The 20,969-nt window shown below is 47.1% G+C and overlaps 1 protein-coding gene across 1 annotated transcript in view; it reads left to right on the top strand.

The window, feature by feature from the left end:
* The window catches only part of LOC138513720 (aldo-keto reductase family 1 member B1-like), a 332,321-nt gene that overhangs the window by 289,230 nt on the left and 22,122 nt on the right, over window positions 1-20,969 (top strand). Inside the window, exon 9 of the mRNA XM_069628798.1 lies at window positions 4,913-4,995. Coding sequence (XP_069484899.1) covers window positions 4,913-4,995 — 83 coding nt within the window. The remainder of the gene's footprint in view (window positions 1-4,912; window positions 4,996-20,969) is intronic.

Below are 20,969 nucleotides of genomic sequence, written 5' to 3'. Positions count from 1 at the left end.
GCTCAGACCCTGAGGTATCACAGCGTAGTTAGACATCCACATTAAAATTCAAAGGTACATATGAAAATATACACAATTTACATAATACATTTAATAGTTACTTGATTACTTACATTATTTACAAAGCTTCTAGTCAAGTTCCTTGATTAACAAGAACTGGGAGTGGGGTAGAGGACTGGTGTTGGCTGAGCATTGGCAATCTAGTATTGGTTAAAAAGCCACGTTTGAATAGTTTTTTTAATCGCTGGAGGGAGCCTTCATTTTTGATAAGAGGGAGTGAATTCCAATGTTTGGGGGCCATGACTAGGAAACGGCTTCCTCCTGCTCTAGAGTCTTTGAACCGTGGGACCTCAAGGCCGCATTTTTTTTAAATCTCAGCATTCTGTTCTTTTTTTTTTTCATAAGGAGTTATTGGTGTAGCAAGGTGTGTTCTTAGATGGACAATTGTGGATCACACACAGAGCTTTGACCATAATTCTCGCTTCAATGGGCAGCCAATGGGCCTCCCTCCTGGTGTTTGAAATGTGGACTTTATTTATTTTAGGCCCAGGGCAGCCCATAGGGCTCTGTTTTGCATACGTTGAAGTTTGGCTATGTTGGATTTAGATGTACCTGGGAAGAGAACATTGCAGTAGTCCAACTTGGATAATATCACCCCCCTGCCTAATGTGATACAACTTTAGGAACTGGCGACTTCTAGTTTGGAGGTGTAAGAGGTAGACGAGGATAGAGCATTTACATAATTCGTCATGGTTAGGTTGGCGTCTAGGTATACACCTAGTGTTTTGACCTGTTTCACTACTGGGATCAAAGTACCATCAATGTTTGTTGCTGCATAATCAGCATGAAGGGTAATCATTTTTGATGGAGTGCCCACAATGAGGATCTGTTTTTTCATTGAGGCATATATTCAGGGCCATCCAATTTTGAATTGGAGTATATTTTGTTGATCAAGATGTCGTGGTCATAGTCTCCTGTGATTGGAATAAGGATCTGGGTGTCATCTGAGAAGTTGGTGTAGATGACACCCATGGCATCCAGAGCTGCAAATAGTATTGTATACCCATTGTATAGAGTGGGCATAAGCATGATACTTGGGGCACACCTATGGGGACTGGTATGGGGTCAGCTGCCACGTTGCCAATGGAAACTATGGCTGTACTCCAGTAAATGAGGAAGGTTTTAGGGTCATGTGCTTAAACGATGCATATAATATTGCTACCCACATAACAGCAGTGCAATTCAATGTTATATTAGCTACACTAATCTAGTCTTTGTGTAGACTAGATCTTTTTGCAATGCAATCTTAAGGAACAATCCTTTAGTAAACCCTTACATGGTGTCTATTTCGACGCCAGATTTATATAACTTTTAGCATTCTACTAATTGGAAAAAGGCAGAAAGAATATCATGTAACATGGTGGAATTCGATCTGTTCATACCACAGGATTAAAAAAATGTATGCTTTGTCTACAAGAACTTTATCCAGATTGAATAGCAAATGGAATGTCTTTCATGATTATTTAGTGTGATACATTTACTTATGTCTAGGATTTGTATCCCCCAGTCATTTCCGTATTTGTTCCTTTCGTTTGTCTAGTCGGCCCCCCTTCTATATATTGGTCCATCTACTGCTTTTTATTATATTTTCCTTAGTACTGTTAGTTTAGTAACATATATCATTTGAAAGCTATTCTATATTTTAAATGTGCTTTCTTCACTGTAGTTATATGCTTCTGGAAATATTGAAAATGTGTTACCGATTTCTTATTGTACTGTTTTGTGCATCAATATACCAATACATATTATTTAACTGGAAATGGGGTTGAGATAGTTGAGTTTCTCAACCGACTTTCCAATCTCTCTAAAAATATTTGTTTAAGTTCAACTTTCTGTGTCCAAAACCTATCCTTGCCATCCCAACTAAAGCTAAACAATGTGTAGGGATGTCCACAATAGAAGAAATGGCGATCAACACAGACCCTGATTCACAAAACGTTTCCCAATGGGGTTTTGCTATTATAAAACGCTTCTGTGAATTAAACCCAAAGTTCTGAGCTTATTCGAGCTCCTAGCTTCCTTTTCTGGTCCTCTCCCCCAAGTGCAAGGCAACACAGTTCCAAAGAAAAGGGTCTTGAGGCTTCCGTCCTCAAGAGAGCATTGCAGTTTATCAAGATCTGGAGCCCCAGATTTGCTAAGTGAAGTAGAAAGGATAACACCATAGGTGTATCGCACTGAAAACTGCAAACTTATACTTGGTTTCAATGTTCAGCACAACTCCAGATCAACTTGACACTCCTTTTTGGATTGAATTAACAGTTCACTTAAATTACTCCTTCGTTTATTTTGACCACACGGTCCATACATCACAGGTTGTGCAACCAGGAACCCTAGGCTCCTCGGCCCACACAGGTTCTTCTGTATTTGCCCCTGTGTACAGATTCACTCTAGCGTAGCTTCTCCTTGTCGGGCTCTTGGCTTTATGTGAAGGTTCACACTCTCTTGGCTTGTCCTGGTTAGCCTGTTGGCTTTTGCCAGTCTTTGGCCTTGCCATACTGTATTCATGCAGAAAGCTCACTTTGTGGTTTTATTTCTTCCCCCCACCTTTCTGTCATACTCTTTCGCAAACTTCCACAATTGCTCTGATTTCGTGTTGCTCTCAGATGGGCACTTTCACACATCTTTAATCAGAAAGTAGCTTTGCCCATAAAGTTTTAATTCAGTTTGGTATTCAAATTTACTTCGCCGCTTAATTTTCATTCAACCTGTGCAGTTGGGTTTGTTTCAACTCGTACATTTTATTTACTTCATTCGGCATTCACCTACCTTCCATGCAGCCCCAGGAGTGCCCTGGCTTCGAGTGACATTCCCCTTTACTCACCAGTACTCTGCGTTCCTTTCGGGCAGCTGCATTGCTCCACTTCAGCTCCGTCTGCTGGCTTGCCTGTAGTCGCAAGCCCCCCTCGCACTTCAAATGCTTCTCCGCTGGCGGCTTCTTTGTTTCTTTTTCCTTTGCCTGCAGCTCCAGCTGCGGCTTTGTGACAATGGAGGCTCCCACACCTATGGAATTCTAACGGCCCAATGTGCCCTGGGCTCCACAGGTCTTTGGAATTGTCTGCCGGTGTCCTGGCTCCCCTGCAGGACCCACCACGGCGGCCTCCTCTCAAACAGGATCCCCTACTGCTCCCTCCCACACAGGCCTCCCTGCTGCTCATCTGCTGCGCTTTTCCTATTATACACCTTCAAACACTTGACTGGTTGCAGGTGTGAGTTCTCAATTGGACTTGCCCTACTGTAATTAGAGTGACATGCCTGACCTTCATAGTACTCTGCAGGCATCTTCCTCTTACCAGTAATAGTGGTGAAATGAGTTACTAGTGTTCACTACTCGTTACCTCTTCATCGTCTCAGTACTGTCATGTTGTACTTTGCCTGCAGGGTCCTGGTGGTCCATTCTGGGCCCCTGTTGCTGCTGTCCTGTAATGTGGGCATGTACAGCTGCAAGTCTATCGGAATTGTGCCAGGACCGAAGATCGGACCCTCTGCATATCCTGACCAATCCGGCACAATCTTCAGCCACTGCGCCTGTGAACCCTGGACCCCAATCAATTGGACCAATGACTGAAGAAAGTGCCTCTGGCGATGCTGGGTGCACTAGGGGGTGGTCCCAAAGGAAATATGAGTAAGGGGTTTGAGTGTACTTGCCTCTTTCGTAGCCCCCCTTTCCCCATAGGGATTCACTACATAGCACTACAATTACCTAGTTGCGATCGATGGGGTTCTAGTGAAGGATTTCTCTCAGTGAAAATGGGAGTGTACCCTTCATTCTGCCTGTTCACTTTATTTCTTAGACATGCTATGAAGACAATTTGTTACGCATCTGTTGGATTTGGCAAGGTTTGTTCAGGATGACTTTGGACTTCCTACCCCACATTCCCACCCCCCAACCAGGTAAATATCTGAACATTGACTCTTGCACGTTGAATACCTGCTAGGGAAGGACTGTTCAAGTGGAATTCCTACCTTATAATTAGAATGGAGGGTCTAACATTGCATTTTATTTTTTTCTCATTCCACTTTACCTTTACAGTTGTGCATTGCTTGTTTGATTGCTTTTAACAACTGTTGGGGTGAAGTGTTTGTGTTCCCATTTAGAGATTGCTAACCGTGTGTATGTTTCAATAGGAGTGTTTTGTAGTGTACAATATTCTTCGAGTTTTACTTGTGTGTTTGCTGCTTCATTACGTGGCTGTTTGCACACCAGCCCCTGATCTCCTGAAGTTTGCCTTTCTGCACTGCCTTGGTTAGCTTGTGGGTTTGACTAGACCCTGTCCCTCTAGCCTTGTTCTTTAACTGGGTTGGCTACTCTGAACCCTGCCACAGCGGTGGTTTCAGAAAATCCCTCCTCGCATCAGATAATCTATTTCACTCACATCTGTGATTATTACTTTTTTAAAACTATAAAAATGCTATATACAGACATATCATCACTTGCCTTGTGTCCATTTTTTTCTTTTGTGCTTGTATCCAATCAGTGGAGGGTGTTGACTGGCAGGAGCATTGTGAATAGCAGAATGTCATGGTACCTATTGATGCTAATTAACACTTGTTGATGCTAAAATTAAAGTGAAATGAACAGAACAATTTGTAATACTCTGTACCATCCACTGGATGGTGGAATAAACATAGCAGGTGACTGTAAAACAGATGCAAGCTGCAAAAATATTCTTACTGCTAATTAAGGTTTTCTGTATGGGGATACAGAAATAATGTAAATGTGATATGATCTAGGAACTAAAAGGGTGTTATACGGCCTTGAAGCTAATGGCCTCACCATTTTATTTCATGTTCTTGTGAATGGCAAATTTGCATTGTTGCTCAAGTGAACCAATTTTTCTCCTGTCATTCGCAGATATTTGATTTCGAACTATCGCAAGAAGAGATGAATACCATTCTGAGCTTTAACAATGGCTGGCGAGTGTGTGCAATGACCATGTAAGTTTAATTTTCCTCTACAAGAAGCTACTCGGTTATTGCTAAAAGTAGATGCGAGTGAGGTGTATCAAAAATACTTGACTGACAAAAAGCAGCATTGTTGAACAGGAGTAAATGGGGCCGAGGGGTATTGAGGAATAAGGTATGGGGAACCATCAATTAAAACTAAACCGGACTTCACTTCCTTTAAGGTTGACTTGGGACAGTAGATGTTTAATTTTGCAGTATTACATAAGCCTTTCATGCAGATTCTAACCACCATGCCAGGCTAAGCCTCTGCGTGCACTGCCAGTCTCCTGTCATTTGACCGATGAAGCGAGTGTCAGTTGCTGCTTTTGCTGCCACTTTCATTCCCCCCTCCCACTCCTGCCACAGACTCCAACACTGACTCTACCCTTGCTAATCTTCACCTATATCACAAAGGCCTTGGACATCCTTGCCCCCGTCATGAAGATCCGCTTGAAGCCTGCCTCCAAGCGCAACACCTGGTAGGATTCTGACCTAGCCTCTTTGAAGTGCTGAGCGGAAGTGGCAGGCATCAGGCACATCCTCTGACAGACTGTCCTGCTGCCTGATCCAAAGGCAATACTGATTCTCCATCCGCTCGAAGAGGGCCCATATTCAAGCCTGCATCTCTGGGGCCACTAACACAGGCAAACTGTTTAAAATCTGCAAGGAACTCTCCAATCCTACTGCAGTCTGCACTTCTCCCCTGCCACTCTCCCTGAAACTCTGTACTTGTCTGGCCTCCCACTTCTGAACAAAAACTGAGGACATTCTGTCCTCACTCTCCTCTACTCGCCTTCTCCCTCCACAGCTCAGGCCTCCCTTGGTCCCCCTCACCGCTTCCTTCCTACTCTTCTTTTTTACCCATAACACCGAATGCGGTCTCTAGACCAGTCCTCTATGAAGGTCTCATCCCAACAGGTGCTTCCTTGCTCCTCCATGACTATCGAGGACAACATTGCCTCCCTTGGCCGATTTCTGTATCACTCCTTTGCCACTGGCTCCTCCCCTCTACCCCTCAAGCACTCCTTGTGAAGCCTCTCCTCAAAAAGCTCTCTGCCGACCCCTCCTGCCAGGCTAACTACCGCCCGATATCCATTAACCCCTTCCTTGGCAAACTCCTGGAGAAGATCTAAAAGATGCTTGGGTCGTCCCTCTTTAAAAAATGTTTTTAAATAAATCTTGACCCTAACACTTCAACTACACTAACTACTGTCCCATTACTTTCGAAAATTCTAGACTAGGCGGCCTACATACAGATACAGCAGAAAGTCCTGGTTACCTTGCAACAGAAGGTTTTTGTTGAACCTTATAAATAAGATTTCTCACGCTGGTTGCTGGGTCTCAAAATGTTTAACTTGCCTTGAAGGACCCTGCGGGGTCGAAACCCGCATTGGCCGACCACCTATTTAGACCATGGGTCTACACTATGGACAATAAAAAACACATGTTTGAGACACAGCAACCAGTGTGAGAATCTTCTTATTCATAAGGTTCAACAAAAACCTTCAGTTGCAAGGTAACCGACTTTCTGCAATTTCCCTTACAAGAGGTGGTGGGTTAACCTCTTCTAACCTGTGACCTTGCACAGTACCATTTTTAAGAACAGCAAATCTAATACAGAGCTCAGCACAGGAGTGTTCAATTCTAGAGCCCAAACCCTCTGCCCTGTTTGCTCTACATACAGATACAGACTTGCCTTGAATCCAACATCCTCCTTGGCCTAACACGGCATAGAATCAACTCTAATAGATTTGAAAAATCAATTGGACGAACTAAAGGACAAAGGGGAAACTTGCCTTCTTTCTACTCCTGGATCTTTCGCCCGCTTTTGATTTAGTTCATCACAAAGTTCTATGCAATCATCTGACCGCAGCCGCCCATTTCTCAGCAGAAGCTACTGCCTAGCTGGAGAATCGAACCATAAGGGTTTTTTCTCCAACTGCATCAGCTGAGCCTGCACCAATTACCTGCGGTGTACCACAGGGGTCGTGTGTCTCTCCCACGATGTATAATATTTTTTACTAAGCCTCTTTTCAATGACCTCAACAATCTGGGTGTCACCTACACTAACTATGCAGACACTCTGGAAAGAGAATCTATCACTGGCAATCCTGATACTGGCTCTACTTTGCGCAACATTTACCTTCTTATCCAAGCTTGGATTGCCACTCGCAGCCTTTGTCCCGAACAGACAAGTCAATCCCACAGCCTCTGCTATGGCATACACTTGTAAATTAATCAATGCTGTCAAACCATTATTTTCAACAGTAGTTTAGTTTCTTTATTTATACCGCGCGCCGAATCCTAAGGTAACTGGGCGCCGGAGACTTGGAGGCGGTTACAGCAGAGTAAGTACATACAGGCAGAAAACAGACATGCAAGATAATGGCAGTAAGTGCAGATGACCGGGTTACATGGTGGTCAATAGGCAGACTCAGGATAAGTACATTAGTTGGTGAGTCAGACCGAGGTGGAGATCTTGTTGGAGAGCCAGACCTTCGCTTTTGCTCTGAAGGTCCAGAAGGAGGGTTCTGCTCTAAGGTTCAGTGGTATGGCATTCCATTGTTTGGCAGGTAGGACCGGGAAGCTGGATCCGCCTGCTTTTATTAGTGAGAATTTGGGGATGGAGAGGCAGTGCGAGTACAGCGTTCTGGGTGATCTGGTTGAGGTGTTTGTTGAACTTGTCTGCCAAGTATTTGGGGGCTTCGTTAGATCCCTTGTCATTGTCCACAAACGCCTATCTGAGGGTGATTCTGTCTCGTACCGGGAGCCAATGGGCATCTTGTCTGAAGCTGGAGATGTGAGTGCTGAGGGTGCTCGGAGCTGCTCTGAGGGCATTATACTGCAGGACCTGCAATTTGTTCAGGTTACTTTCTGATGTGGCAAGAAAGAGGGTATTACAGTAGTCCATTTTTGAGAGCACTAGTGCTCTGGCTAGTGTAATGCAGCTGGAAGGTGAAAGGGTTTACAGGCATGAATGAGCTTATTTGTATAAGCTGTGGAGGAGGCTGTAGCGTTCACCTGTTTTTTGAGCGAGAGTGTGGAATCTAGATAGACCCCTAGGGTTTTGATTTCTTTGGCTACAGTGATTTGGTTACCGTCTATGTTGATATGTGTGACAGGGGTCCAGTTTGTTTAGCCATGGTTCGGAGCCGACGAGAAGAGCTCGGTTTTCTCGTTGAGGCATAATCCCTGCTCTGCCATACAGGCTTGGATATCACCCAGGTTATCAAGGCGGTCGAACACTAGCTTAGTGAAGATATTGTATAAGGTCGGCGAGACGCACAAGCCTTGTGTGACGCCACAGAGGATGGGGTGGGTGTAAGCCCCCGGTAAGAACTCGGGTGGTGTGGTCGGCTAGGAAAGATTGGATCCACGCGGTCGCCTGACTCGAAGGCAGCTGAGGCTCTGTGAGGATCTGATGGTCGACCAGGTCAAAGGCTGCCGATAAGTCCAGCAGCAGGAGAATGGCTAGGTTGCCCTTATCCTTTGCCCCGTCCATCTGGATTTCAGGATGGCTGTCTCTGTTCCATGCTTAGGTCGGAAGCCAGATTGTCTAAGGCCCAGGAGGTTGTTCTCTTCCAGATGCTTCTGGATTTGCAGGTAGGCCACTCTAAGATCTTTAGGATGTAAGGGACAGTGGTAATTGGCCTGTAGTTGGTTGGGGTCTAAGTTAGTTATTTTTAGCAGGGGCATGACTCGGGCTTCCTTGAGGCTGCTAGGGACTGAGCTCGTTTTGAAGGATGTGTTGATTAGGGTTGTTATGAAGGGGGCCAAGTCGTTGGCGCCTTCCTGGATGATGGGAACTGGGTAGGAGTCCCCTTGGCATCTGGATGGCTTGAGGCCTTTGATGATGCCTTCCACTTTGTGGATACCGGGGTGAAGGAGAAGGGGGGGTGGGGGGGGAGCAAGATAGTTTTAGAGGTGGGTGGTAGAGGAGAGTTTCCTTTTTTGGCTAGGCTGAGCTTTTTAATTTAAATTTTCGATTGTAGCATGGCAATTTTATCTGCCAAAGCTTTTTGGATCCTCTCACACCAGTCTGCATCTTTGGCTCAGGTTTCTGATGGTGGGGAGGGGGGGGGCTTGAGTTCCCCGAGGATGGTGAAGTGCTCTTTTGTTCTAGATTTGGCATTCTCAATTCTGTTGTCATAGGTCTTTTTTTTGGCTCTGAGGATAGAGGTTTTGTAGGTAGTGGCCGCTGACGTGAATGGTGTTTTTGGCCTGGTTGGGAGTTTTTCTCCATGTTGCTTCTGCTGCTCGTTTTGGTGTTCCGCAGGATTTTAAGCTCTAGGGTGAAACATTTGTTCAAGTGGGCTGCTGGTTTAGCCTTAATGAGTTTGATAGGAACGATGATATCTACTGCAGATTTGAGTTTTATTATAGAGATCAGCGAATTTATCCACATCTAGGTTTGAATAATTTGCAGGAGCAAGGATGTTGTTGATTAGAGGGCGAAGGCTCTGCAAGGTAATGTTACGGTTATTCCTGGTGGAGGTTTGCGGGACGGTGGCTGGAGGGGTGTTGGGTTGCGTCTTCCCTTGGATGGAGAAGGAGATGGCGTGGTGGTCTGACCATGCGATAGGTTAATTTTTGAGGATGGAGGTGGAGCAGTTGTGCTCTGCCAGCCAGTCCAAGGTTCTGCCTTTGTTATGGGTTGGGGCTGTGATCCTGTGTTTGAACCCTAGTTGGGAAATGGTACTTTCCAGGGAGAGTGCATTGGCGTCATTAGGATCACCGAGGCCCAGGTTGAAGTCCCCTAGGAGGATGACTTGCGATCCTGTTTTGGCATTAGTGTACAGGAGGCCGGATATCTCTTCCTCAAATGAGGAGATGGGGCGTGGAGGTCTGTATATGAGATGCATAAGGATGGTTTGTGCAGCAGAGAGTTGGAACTTAACGGACAAGAGTTCAGCGGACCAGAGGCTGGATAGAGGGGTCATTCTGAGGCCAAGGGATGTTTTGGCGATCAAGGCGGCGGCGACTCCTTTACCCGAGTTTGTTGTTCCTTAGTATTAGTATTCCCTCTGGGGCTATTCAAGCTCTACCACCCTAGCCAGAGCAATCGAAATTAGACTATTGTAACACCCTATACCTAGGATTGAGCATACATATAAACAAATGAAAGTATTGCTAAATAACGCACTAAGAACTGTGTTAAACATTCCCAGAACTCGGCACATCTCAGCTGTCCGACATGGCACCAATTGGCTTACAGTTAAGGGCAGAATCCACTTCAAATCATTAACCCTTACACACAAATGCCTCTCCAATATAGCACCTACATATTTAGTAGACACATTTTCCAAAAGTACGTTGGGAAGACCTACTAGAACCTTATACTCAAACTGCCTTAAGATTCCTAGATACAAACTTCAGAAAACAGGTGGAAATGTGTTGCCAGCCAAACTTTTGAACTCCCTGCCTGTTGGCCTAAGAGCGGAATCCTCCTAGTACAGTTAAAAAAAACAAAAAAAAAACATGGCTCCTCTCTGAAGATTTATGATGCCCTACAGCTTTATAAATATCTGCAATGTTATCACTGGAAATTTGTATAATGTATAATGTAATGTAAATTATCATCTGTAATGTTTCCAGCTTGTATGTAACCTTCAATGCGCCCAGATACCTATAGGTTTGGTGCGCTATATAAATAAACCAACAATACAGAGACCAACCTAGTCATCTGGGAAAATCATCCACCCCCTTCCCACCAGTTATCCCACCTAGTCATCTGGGAAAATCGGAGTCTGGAGGGACGAAGGGAGGCGGGGGGGTGTAACGCATTAACCTCCCCTATTCTCCTTCAAATGAACCGTAGAATACACTTTGGTTATTCCATTCCATCGATTCTTCATAGTCGGATCTAAAAGCTTGTATCTGAAAGTTAGGGATATCATTTTACCTACCACACATGTGGAGAATGTACACACCATCCCTAGTGCGTCTAGGGCAACCTTGTTTATCTGCTCCCTTGAACTGGGGTATCCTGTTAGGGGCCATATATGCATGGTACGTGATGTACAATTGCTTGAATTTAAATCTAGCATTTCTAGAGGCTTTTTGGGGGGGGGTAAAAAGCAGTGCTCGTGCCCATTGAGCATCTGTAAACGTACTGCCTAGATCAGTTTCCCCTTTTGTACACACAGCCAGATCGGCCTTGCTGAGCATATTCAGGAACAAGTCATAATGTCTAGAGACCAGTGACATGACAGCACTACACCATGTCATGCATGGTCTCCAGGTCTAGGCCGCTCTCCATGCCCTCACGGAATTTCAGCCACCTGCCATCAGTCTCTTTAGTTAAATCCATATACAATAAGAATTGTCCCTTGTGTATGCCATAGCCCTGCACTAGTGCCGTGAATCAATCGGCTTCTTTTCCTTAAGTCCTCGAGTGTGGCTACCCTATTGTTTCCTCTTCTAATCTGTCTTTTGGAGTATAGTTGTCTCCCAGATAACACAACCAGGGGAATACTTGCAGAGTAGGGGTCTGCAGCCCTCAAGAGCTTCCAGACTCTGCCATAATTTCTTTCTGAGGGCCAAAAGGTAGGGCATAGGGGAGAGTTGAGCCCCCTCCTGCACCCATAGTACCTTCTTCAGATAGTATTGTCCTACAGCTAGCTGCAGGAGCATTGTCCCATGAAGCATCATCAGCTAACCAGCCCATTACAAACTGTAATTGGCCTGCATTGTAATTCAAAGTTAGGAAGACTGACCGCCCCATTTTTGTAATCCCTTTGCAACTTACTTGACGCAATCCTTTTTTCCACCCCTTACGAACTCTGTGGATGTCTTATCGAGCTTCTTGGAAAAATCTCTGGGATATGTCTTAAGGAATATTCACAAAATTGTGTAACGGACTGGGGACCACCCTTTTCAGAAGGACTACTCTGCCAATCATTGACAATGGTAGTTTCTTCCAAAAGCCCATGGACATCCAGATCTTATCAAGTGCCTCCAGCGTATTCCGCTCATGGGAGGTTGTGACGTCGTGCCATACATTCACTCCACGGTATCTAAATGTGTCCACGGCCCACTTCAGTCCTAAATTGGGCAGCTGGTCAGGCCGCAAGCCCATCATGCCAGCAAGCAGAAACAAACACGTTTCATCTCGACTAATGCTTATTCCCAAAAGCTCTGCAAAGGGGTCTAACATAGAGTATGTATGGTAAGTTGTTTTCAGGGTATCTTACATAAAGCAGCATATCGTCTGCCTACAGTATTACATGCGTGATCCCATCAATCGGGATGCCAGCATCTGCATGTTCCGACTTCAGACATGGCACGTGCTTAGAGGGCTAGAATTAACATTGGGCACAGTGGGCATGCCTGTTTGGTACCCTTTCTCAGTTCCTGGCCTCTGTAGATCTGCTTCCCTGGTCTCATGCTGGCCATAGGTTTACTATAGACAATCTTTACCCATATTAAGGAACGAGTGCCTCATGTTCTCGTACAGCCAGTTCCACCTGACAGTCAATGCCTTTATGGCGGCCAAAGAAGCCACCGCAGAGTTTTCCTGGAAGTGCTGGGAGCTATGACAATAATGCATTCTCCTCCGGTTCCAGGAGGTGTTCCTGCCTGGAATGTACGTTGGTCCAAGTGTATCAAAGCCCCTATTACACCCTTCAGTCTATTTGCTAATAGAGCTGTAAAGCTCTTACAGTCCAAATTCGCCATTGAGAGGGGCCTGTAAGAGCCACAGTCCAGTGGTGGTTTGTTTTTGTTTAATGATTGGCACTATGGTGGATTCCCTCGGACATTGAGGTAAAATGTGATTCATATGCTTCCTCTAATATCGCCAAGAGTCTGGGGGCAAGGACATTGCGCACATTTCTTATAGACTTCTCGCGGCAATCCGTCAACGCCTTGGGTTTTGCCTAACAGCAGGGCCATGAGGGTGGTGCAATTACTCCACAGAAAATGGAGCATCAAGCACGTCCATTTGCTATGCAACAGACCAGGCAATTTAATCTGAGACAGGGCCTCCTTAATATCAGGCGCACTCCTTTCCACTCCTGTCGTGTACAGGGTATCCTAGTATCTAGATAAATATCATTCATCTCCCCGTGCTCTCCAGGTGATACCACGCTCTTCTTCGATGGCACAGTTCATTTCCCTCTTTTTCTCCTTTTGGCTTTTCCTCCCTTTGGCGCAGCCGTGCCAGCAATCTCTCCGGTTTGTCACCTTCCTTGTCGAGCGTCTCTGTATATTTAGCATAGTCCAACTTGCCCAGCCTATCCCACTCGGCGATACATTTTGTTCGCTATGTGGTCAAATCCACTATTTCTATCCCCACCCGACGTTCCTACGCTCCGTCGTTGCAATCTCCTCCTCGGTTTTAGAGTCCAATAGGGTTTTCCTCATTACACCAATCTTCCCCACCGCCACCCGAAGGCCTCCCACAATGTGCTAGCACTTTTCATGCTGTCCTTGTTAGTCTAAAAATAACCATCTATGCTGTCAGCTATATGCTCTCTAAATGCGTCGTCCAGCAATGTTAAGCTTGTAGTCTCCATGTGAGAATTGGAGGCCTACGTGATTTTCTCTACATGACCATTAGTGGTGCATGATCTGAGAACTTTGGGTTTTTAATCTAATTCTGTGAATACACCCAGGGTCCCTTTCCTAGTAAAACAAATAATTGATGTATGTACCCTGTGTGGGATGTTAACAATCCAGACACTCCCCATTTAGTGATTGCCATATGTCTGTTGGCGTCAGATGTTCCAAAGGCGTGTGTAAGGTCTTAGCGGGCGGGCAGGCTTTCTGTGTTTATAGTCTGATCTGTCAATGGAAGAGTTAGAGTGCAGTTGAAGATTCCGCCCTATCCACAGAACCCCTCTAAAAGGTGTGCGGATACAGTGGTTTGAACTGGCATAATGATTGGGGGCATATGTGTTAATAATACACACTGCCCGGTTTTCAAGAAAACCAATTAAGAGTACCATCCTACCCTCATGTTAAGTCTCCCAATAGTTTAAAAGATACCGGTGCAATCCAAATAAGAACACCCCTGGTGTACGCAGAAAAAGGGGAGCCAAATAGATGCCCGCCCCACTTCTTAGCAATTAATATTTTGTCTGTCTACTGAGGTGTTACCTGTGCTACCTCCACCCCCTTCCTGTACAAATATGTATGCACTCTGATCCTCTTAATGTAGTTGTTGAGACCCCAGACATTCCAGGTGACTACCATTGCGTCACACCATCAATGATCGCAGGGTCCAATACCTCTGCACCAACCCCTCATTTGTCACATTGAGCTACCAGCTCGCCTCTTTCCAACCCAGAGTATACCACCATGTCCAGCTGAGGGGTCCGTCAAGTACTCAACACCCTACCCCACTGAAGGCACAAGGGTGCCGTTGTCAACCGGGGCAATTCAAGCAGGTATGCATCCCTATCATTCCACCAGTGAATATACACTAACCATGCACCAAGTAGATCAAACGTAACCAATAACGCAGCCCAAAACCCAAACCAATGAAGGGAACTAAGACAAGAGGGGGAGAAAATAAATCTCTGGCCCAATAACATATAGCATATTCGGGGTACCTATGGTACTCGTTAAGTGTAACGTCAATAGGGGCGTGGTTGCCGCTGGTGCAGGCAGCCTCCTAGGCGACATCCCCAAATTCAAATCGTCCAATGTTCCGTGCCCCCGCTGTAAACCTTCCTTCTCTGTCCATGCATGTATCATGCAGAGGTCATCAGTGCTCCGGTGGCATTGCTCCTGTGATTTATTATCGCTTCTGTCTGGGAGTGTTGAGACTCCCATCTTGTCTTTCCAGGGAGTGCGCCTCTGCCGTGTCCCAAAGTGACCATATAACGCCTTGAGCTTAACAGGATAAATCTGCATATCTCATTGGCTTGACACAATCGTTCTTTGTTAGGGCTAAACATGGCTCTCCTCTGTACCAATAGGGTGTAATGCGGATATATAGACAGTTTAGAGGACGCTCTTTGTATGATCCCTCCGTCCCTGGAAACCCCAAGTGTTCGCTCCCTATAATTCATGATTTTAGATACCAAAGTAGTGTTCAGTATTTTCCAATACGTTCCAGTATTTTCATCTTATCAATCGGCTCTGTTTCGTCAGACTGAGCACAGTTTGTTCTTATTTTCCAGCACCTTCATCTCAGCAGTACACAGCTGTTCAGTGCACGTCCTGTCTGAGTAGGTCAACGTCCACAATAACGCCATTAATTTTGTGTTCCAGAGCTGCCTGTAAGGCAGCGATGGCGGCGAGTATTTGGCCCTCTTTGCTGGCTCATTGGTAATGCGTTTGTCCCCTCTGCCATCCCCAGGAGCTGCGTGCTGGTGTTGCCTCCATCCTTCGTGTAGGTGTCCATGACAGTTTGTTTGCCCTTGCCTCTGTTACTCCATTGTTTGGGTCTGATCAGGGCACCTGTGGTAGATGGGGAGGCTACTATAGTTCGCCAGGCACTGTAGTATCCAAATGTTCCTTGCCCAATCAAGCAAATCTGTGCCCCATCCTCCACATGTGTGGCAAGTGCCCCCAGACTTCAGGCAGGAAGGCACCAGTGCCAACTTGGGACTATCCGCAGCAGGATGCCTTCCCAAGCAACTGTCAAGCATGCAACACAATGTAATGTGGATGCAGAGAGGACACCCTCTGCGATGTGTGGTGCTTAGAAGCACCTACTTGTTTGTATGACCCACGTTTGTTGGTCCTTAGAACACCTCTCGTCCGCCACAGCTGCTGGGGCTCCATGCGTTCACACTATGCTCTGACGGCATCCCACCATATGGAACACTGCTCTAGTGCACCGCCCCCATGGATGTTGCTGTGTCCTCCCTTGGCACCGGACTGCCGCTTCTTCAGCAAGACGGATGCCTATCCATGGCCCTGGGCAAAGAATCCCCCTAGCATGGTACCGTTCTCACTGTGGCCCACAGATCGCGCCAGGGCTTTACTTGCCGTTCAGCGGTGTGGTGAGCACCATCTCGGGAGGATAGCTCAGGGGCAATATGCTTGCCTTGGAAGCAAGGCGACACGAGGCAACACCGGTTCTATCCCCGGGTCAGCGCTCAAACTTCTGGGTATTAAGCGCGTTATAAATAACCTATCATATCTTGGATGCACTGCTTGTGTCTCTGTATCTGCTGAAGCCTCTCTGTATGAGAGGTACATACAGCGCACCCCAGCGTTATTGTGCCGGAGTTGTTCCGATCCCTGAATCTCGCTAAAATCGGATTGATGCCGTTTAAGGCACATCAATTGTAGGATCGAGCTGGAGCTCACGTAAACAGTTGCCTGACTGCGTGGCTGCAACCGCGCCCCCTATTTAAGTTATTGCATTTCTAAGAACCTAAAGGTGGCACTACATGTTTTATAACTGACTGTTGTGTGATATTACTACCCACTTATTTCATTTCCTAGCGGGTGTTTTGGCCTATTATAAATAGTCATTTTGTACCATCTGTCTGACTTGAATTGTGTGCTTCAATGTGTGGACTCATTGTGGACCCCTGATAACCTCACTCGCATGAGAATTGCATTGGACACTCTCCATGCTTACCTTGATTTGGTTAACTGCCGAGTTCCCCTGTCACTATAACTAGGGTGGTCTCCTAAAATCTGTCCACCAGGCCAGATGCTAGAAATCCATCTTAACACAGTGCAAGACTGCCTGACGCGTACACATTCTTACCCTGTGTGTCAAACCTCCATTTCCCTGTCTGGTAGAAGGGAAGGCGAAGGTCTTCAGGCTAGCTGTTGCGGCCTGAGCCACCAAACTCTCTGGTGATGCATGAGGAAACACTGGGTATGATGGGCAGAGTAGTGCTTCTTTGCCAGCTCCCTGTCCACAGCCAGGCAGAGGCAAGCTTTTCCCGCATTGGGCCTCTTCCACATTGAAGGGTAGAAGTGTCTCCTCTTTGAGGGCATCATCCAACATATCACAAAGTTCATACTGAACCTTGGATCTGGACGGAGGCAAAAGCCCCAGAGTACTGGCCACCTTGGCCATCAAATGCTGGAATGCTGCTTGATGCTTTCCTCTGGTGGGAACTGGTAGAATGTCCATCCCCGGGGAAATATCTGGGCCACTTGCGACCTGCAGATCTTTAACCAGTCCCAGTGTATCCTCACCTTCCCCATAGAACTCCTCTGGGAAATTTCCCACCTCCCTAGAAACGAGGGTTTCAAACTGAAAGGAAACCTGGTCACATTCATCATGGATGCTGTACGTCTTAGACTGCATTCATAAGGAGTGGAGTGTATTGCTGCAGTGTCAAATACACTGATTGGCATCGACCAACGAAAAAGTGCTGGGTCCTGTCTTCGGTCCAGGCCCGAGCCCCTAGGCGTGCAGGATTGGTCACCAGCCGGTACCATGCCATCGCAATATTTGCAGTATGACCAGTCTGTGCCAGAGCTGACGGTAGCTGCGCAAAAGGCACCTTGGCAAAAATGGCCAGCATCTTCAGGTCCAAGTTATCCCATTCCTCCGGGGTGGAGGATTGGGTAGGAAAAGGTACCTGCGACGTCAGCTCAGGATAATCCTTGGAGCAGTGACTCTTCTTTCTTGAGGAAGAGTGTCAGTGCGAGGATTCCCTCTGGAGCAGGTCCTCTTCTGATGCTTCTCCTATTCCTTCTTGCACGGAGCCGCCCTTTCTTTCGGAGCGGCAGTCCGCGTTATGCGACCTCGCCTACAGAGCCTTACCCTTTAACTTGTGTAAAGATCTTCGTCACACTGTTCCCGGAGGGCCTTCAGGTGCATGAACTTGCACGCCTGGGTGTTGTGGTCTTCGCCCAAGCAGTGTCAAATCCGATACAGATATGACACCAATCTGCTGGCCGCTATCCACACATGTCTTGACGCCCAAGGCCTTAGACTGAGTAGGCATAGCATAAATTGAAAGCTCCACTAGCATGTTCACGATTAGCGAACAGAGTGCTCAGAAAAGGAACTGAGTGCATGATGCCTCAAAATGTACACATGAGTAGACTGTACTGGAGCCCGAGTGGGCTGCCACAACGGGAATCTGTAATTTCTCCAGCATTGGATCTTTCATGGATTCACATGCTTGGAATATTCCCCGTCGTCAGGCTGGGAATCCTCAGTAAATTATATAGACCTTTTCCATAGCAAAATTTCAACACTTTTGTGTCCTATCTACGTCGTTTTGGGCCGCGTACGCCTGCGCCATTAGGACGTAGAGGTATAAGTAGCCCCGCCCCCGCGGCTCCCTCAGATTTCAACCGTCTACCAAAGTAGTGGGATTACCTCGAGTATCTAAGGTTGTGCGTTCTTCTACTTCTGCTTCGACTGTTCCTTTTCGAAGTATGTCTGTAAAGGCGTTATTTCGTCCGTGTGCTATATGCAGTTTTAAGAAGGTATATGAAGGAGACGGCCATATGGACTGTATTTACTGCCTTCACCCTCATACGGCGGACACGCGTGAGATCTGTCAAGGCTTCTCACAGAAGACCCTAAAAGACCACAACAGACGCCTGGTTACTTGGCTCAATGACGGAGCGGGTGCGTACCCGGCATCGGAGGTAGGCTCTACAGCCTCGAGATCGAAGTCTCCTGTCCCCCCTCGTCGATCAGGGTTGGCGGAACCTCCGGCGAAGAAATCGCGCTCATCTGAAAAACGCCCCTCGGAGAAACATCCTGCAAAGTCGTCTTCTTCACATAAGGCTTCGTCTTCCTCATCTAAAAAGGAGAGAAAAGACCCATCGAAATCCTCCTCAGGAGACCGTCATAAGTCTACCTCGAGTCGAGAGTCCTCGTCCCACAAGTCTAGGCCAAAAACGGCGGGAACGCCTCAAGGCCCTGCTCCAGACTTCATTGACGGTCCGGTCGTCGACGCCTGCTTTGTCTTCGGCAACGGCTATTTAGTCAGGTCAAACAGAGCCTATGGGAAAGATGTCATCGTCAACGGTGGCCCCGTCGGTGGGATGGCAACTGAAGGTTTTTGATCTGATTCCGCCTGAAGCCTTGCTGCAACCAGAAGCGGCTTTCTCCATCTCGTCGGCGGAGGATGACCGTGATCCGGTCGCACATCCAACCGATCTGGGACTACAACCAACTGGTTCGGGGTCGCTCTTTATTGGAAGTGCCGTTCCAGTTACCTCTTCCTTACTGAATCCCCAGGCTGTTCTGTCCCTGGAGGTGTGAAGCTGTTGGAGCGGTTGGACACTCGGTTACCTCAGCTTGTCCCGACAGCGCCGCAAGCCTTGTCAGTCGTCGACGAGCAAGGCCGAGCTCCTCGCCCTCCACCCAGAATTCCTACCGCTTACCCGGTTGAGGAAGATCGTTCTCGTCCGCAGGAAGAAGGGGAACTGTCAGTCGGAACGTGAAGGGTCGGTTTCAGACATCTCGTTATACCCCTACAGGGACCCTACATGGGACTCTGAAGCGGAGATGGAAACTCTGAAGAGTCCAGCGCAGCCATCGTCACCTGATGTGGGTGCTTTCCATGCCATGATGGGTAAGGCATGTGCAGAGTTTGGCCTAGTCCCAGAAGAAGAGAAAAAAGATTGTTTTCTGTTCGATCATATGGGCAAGAGAAGAAAGGCGATATTTGCTATCCCCATTTTAGACCATGTCTGGCAGGAGGGACTGAACCATGTGTCACCCTTTTTCAGAACCGGCAGTAAAAGGTCGTTTGGAAAAGAAATTCAAGGCTCCGGAATCAACCCCCAAGTGCTTGACGTCTCAACCTTCGCCGGAATCAGTGGTATCCGCCGCGGCGGCAAGAAAGGCAAGGTCGCAACACAAATGCACGACCCCGCCCGATAACGAAGCCAGGAGACAAGATGCTTTTGGAAAGAAAGTGCTATCGGTCGGAGCGACTACAGTTAAAGCAGCCAACTGCTATTATGGCTATTATGGCCAGGTATAATAGGAGCTAGTCGATGCCACATTTCCCTATCTTGGACCATCTGCCGGAGGAACACAGGAAGTCTGCCATGCTGCTCGTACGTGAGGGAGAAGAGGCCTCCAATCATTCCATTAACATTGCTGTCGACCAGGCGGAATCAGGCTTTAAGCAAATTAACAATGGCGTAGTGTTGCGGAGGCAAGCCTGGCTTAAATGCACGACGTTCAGACCAGAGGTAAAATATAAGGTAATGGATATGCCGTGCGAAGGAGAACACCTGTTTGGGAAGAAAGTCGATGAAGCCCCTAACGGCATGAAAGAAGATTCTGACACGGCTCGTTCCCTTGGAGCCCTCCAGAGTGGTAGGAATTTTCGTTCCTTTCGTCCCGTCAGAGGAGCATCAGGTAACTCCCGGTTTGGATCATCTGGAGACCAAGGTTTCACCAGGCCCTCCTACTCTTCCCAAGGCTACAGACGTGCAGCCCAAGCTACTCGAAAAGGCAGAGATTACCAAACCTCCAGACGACGAGGCGCCTACTCCTCGTCGACGAAGGATAAACCGACCAAAAGCCAGCAATGACAACTTACAGGGTGCCCTGAGGGGCAGAGTGTCTCGTCACGTCGACGAGTGGGCACGCATAACAGACCAATGGGTTTTGGACACGATACATCTGGGCCATTCTCTACAGTTCAAGGACAAGCCGCCACGCATTCCACCGGTGTTCTCGACGCAGCCCCACCTTCAAATACTAAGGCAAGAGGTGACGCTGATGCTGCAGAAAGGGGCTATAGAACTGGTCCCGGTGGCAGAAAGAGGACAGGGAGTGTACTCCCGTTACTTTGTTGTCAAGAATCCCAATGGAAAATGGCGTCCCATTCTAGATCTACGAGCACTCAACAAACTGCTCAAGAATCTAAAGTTCAAGATGCTTACGCTCCAAGAAGTGATCCGTTCGATACAACCGGGAGACTATTTGTCTGCGCTAGATCTTCAGGGCGCATACTTCCATATCCCGATGCGTCGGCGTCACAAAATATTTCTAAGGTTCGTCATCGGACGGACCCACTATCAGTTCAAGGTCCTACCATTCGGTCTAAAATCGTCTCCCA

The sequence above is a fragment of the Ambystoma mexicanum genome, chromosome 12 (assembly GCF_040938575.1).
Source record: "Ambystoma mexicanum isolate Mex_15411 chromosome 12, UKY_AmexF1_1, whole genome shotgun sequence".
Classification (NCBI taxonomy): domain Eukaryota; kingdom Metazoa; phylum Chordata; class Amphibia; order Caudata; family Ambystomatidae; genus Ambystoma; species Ambystoma mexicanum.
This window is presented reverse-complemented; position numbering and strand designations above follow the sequence as displayed.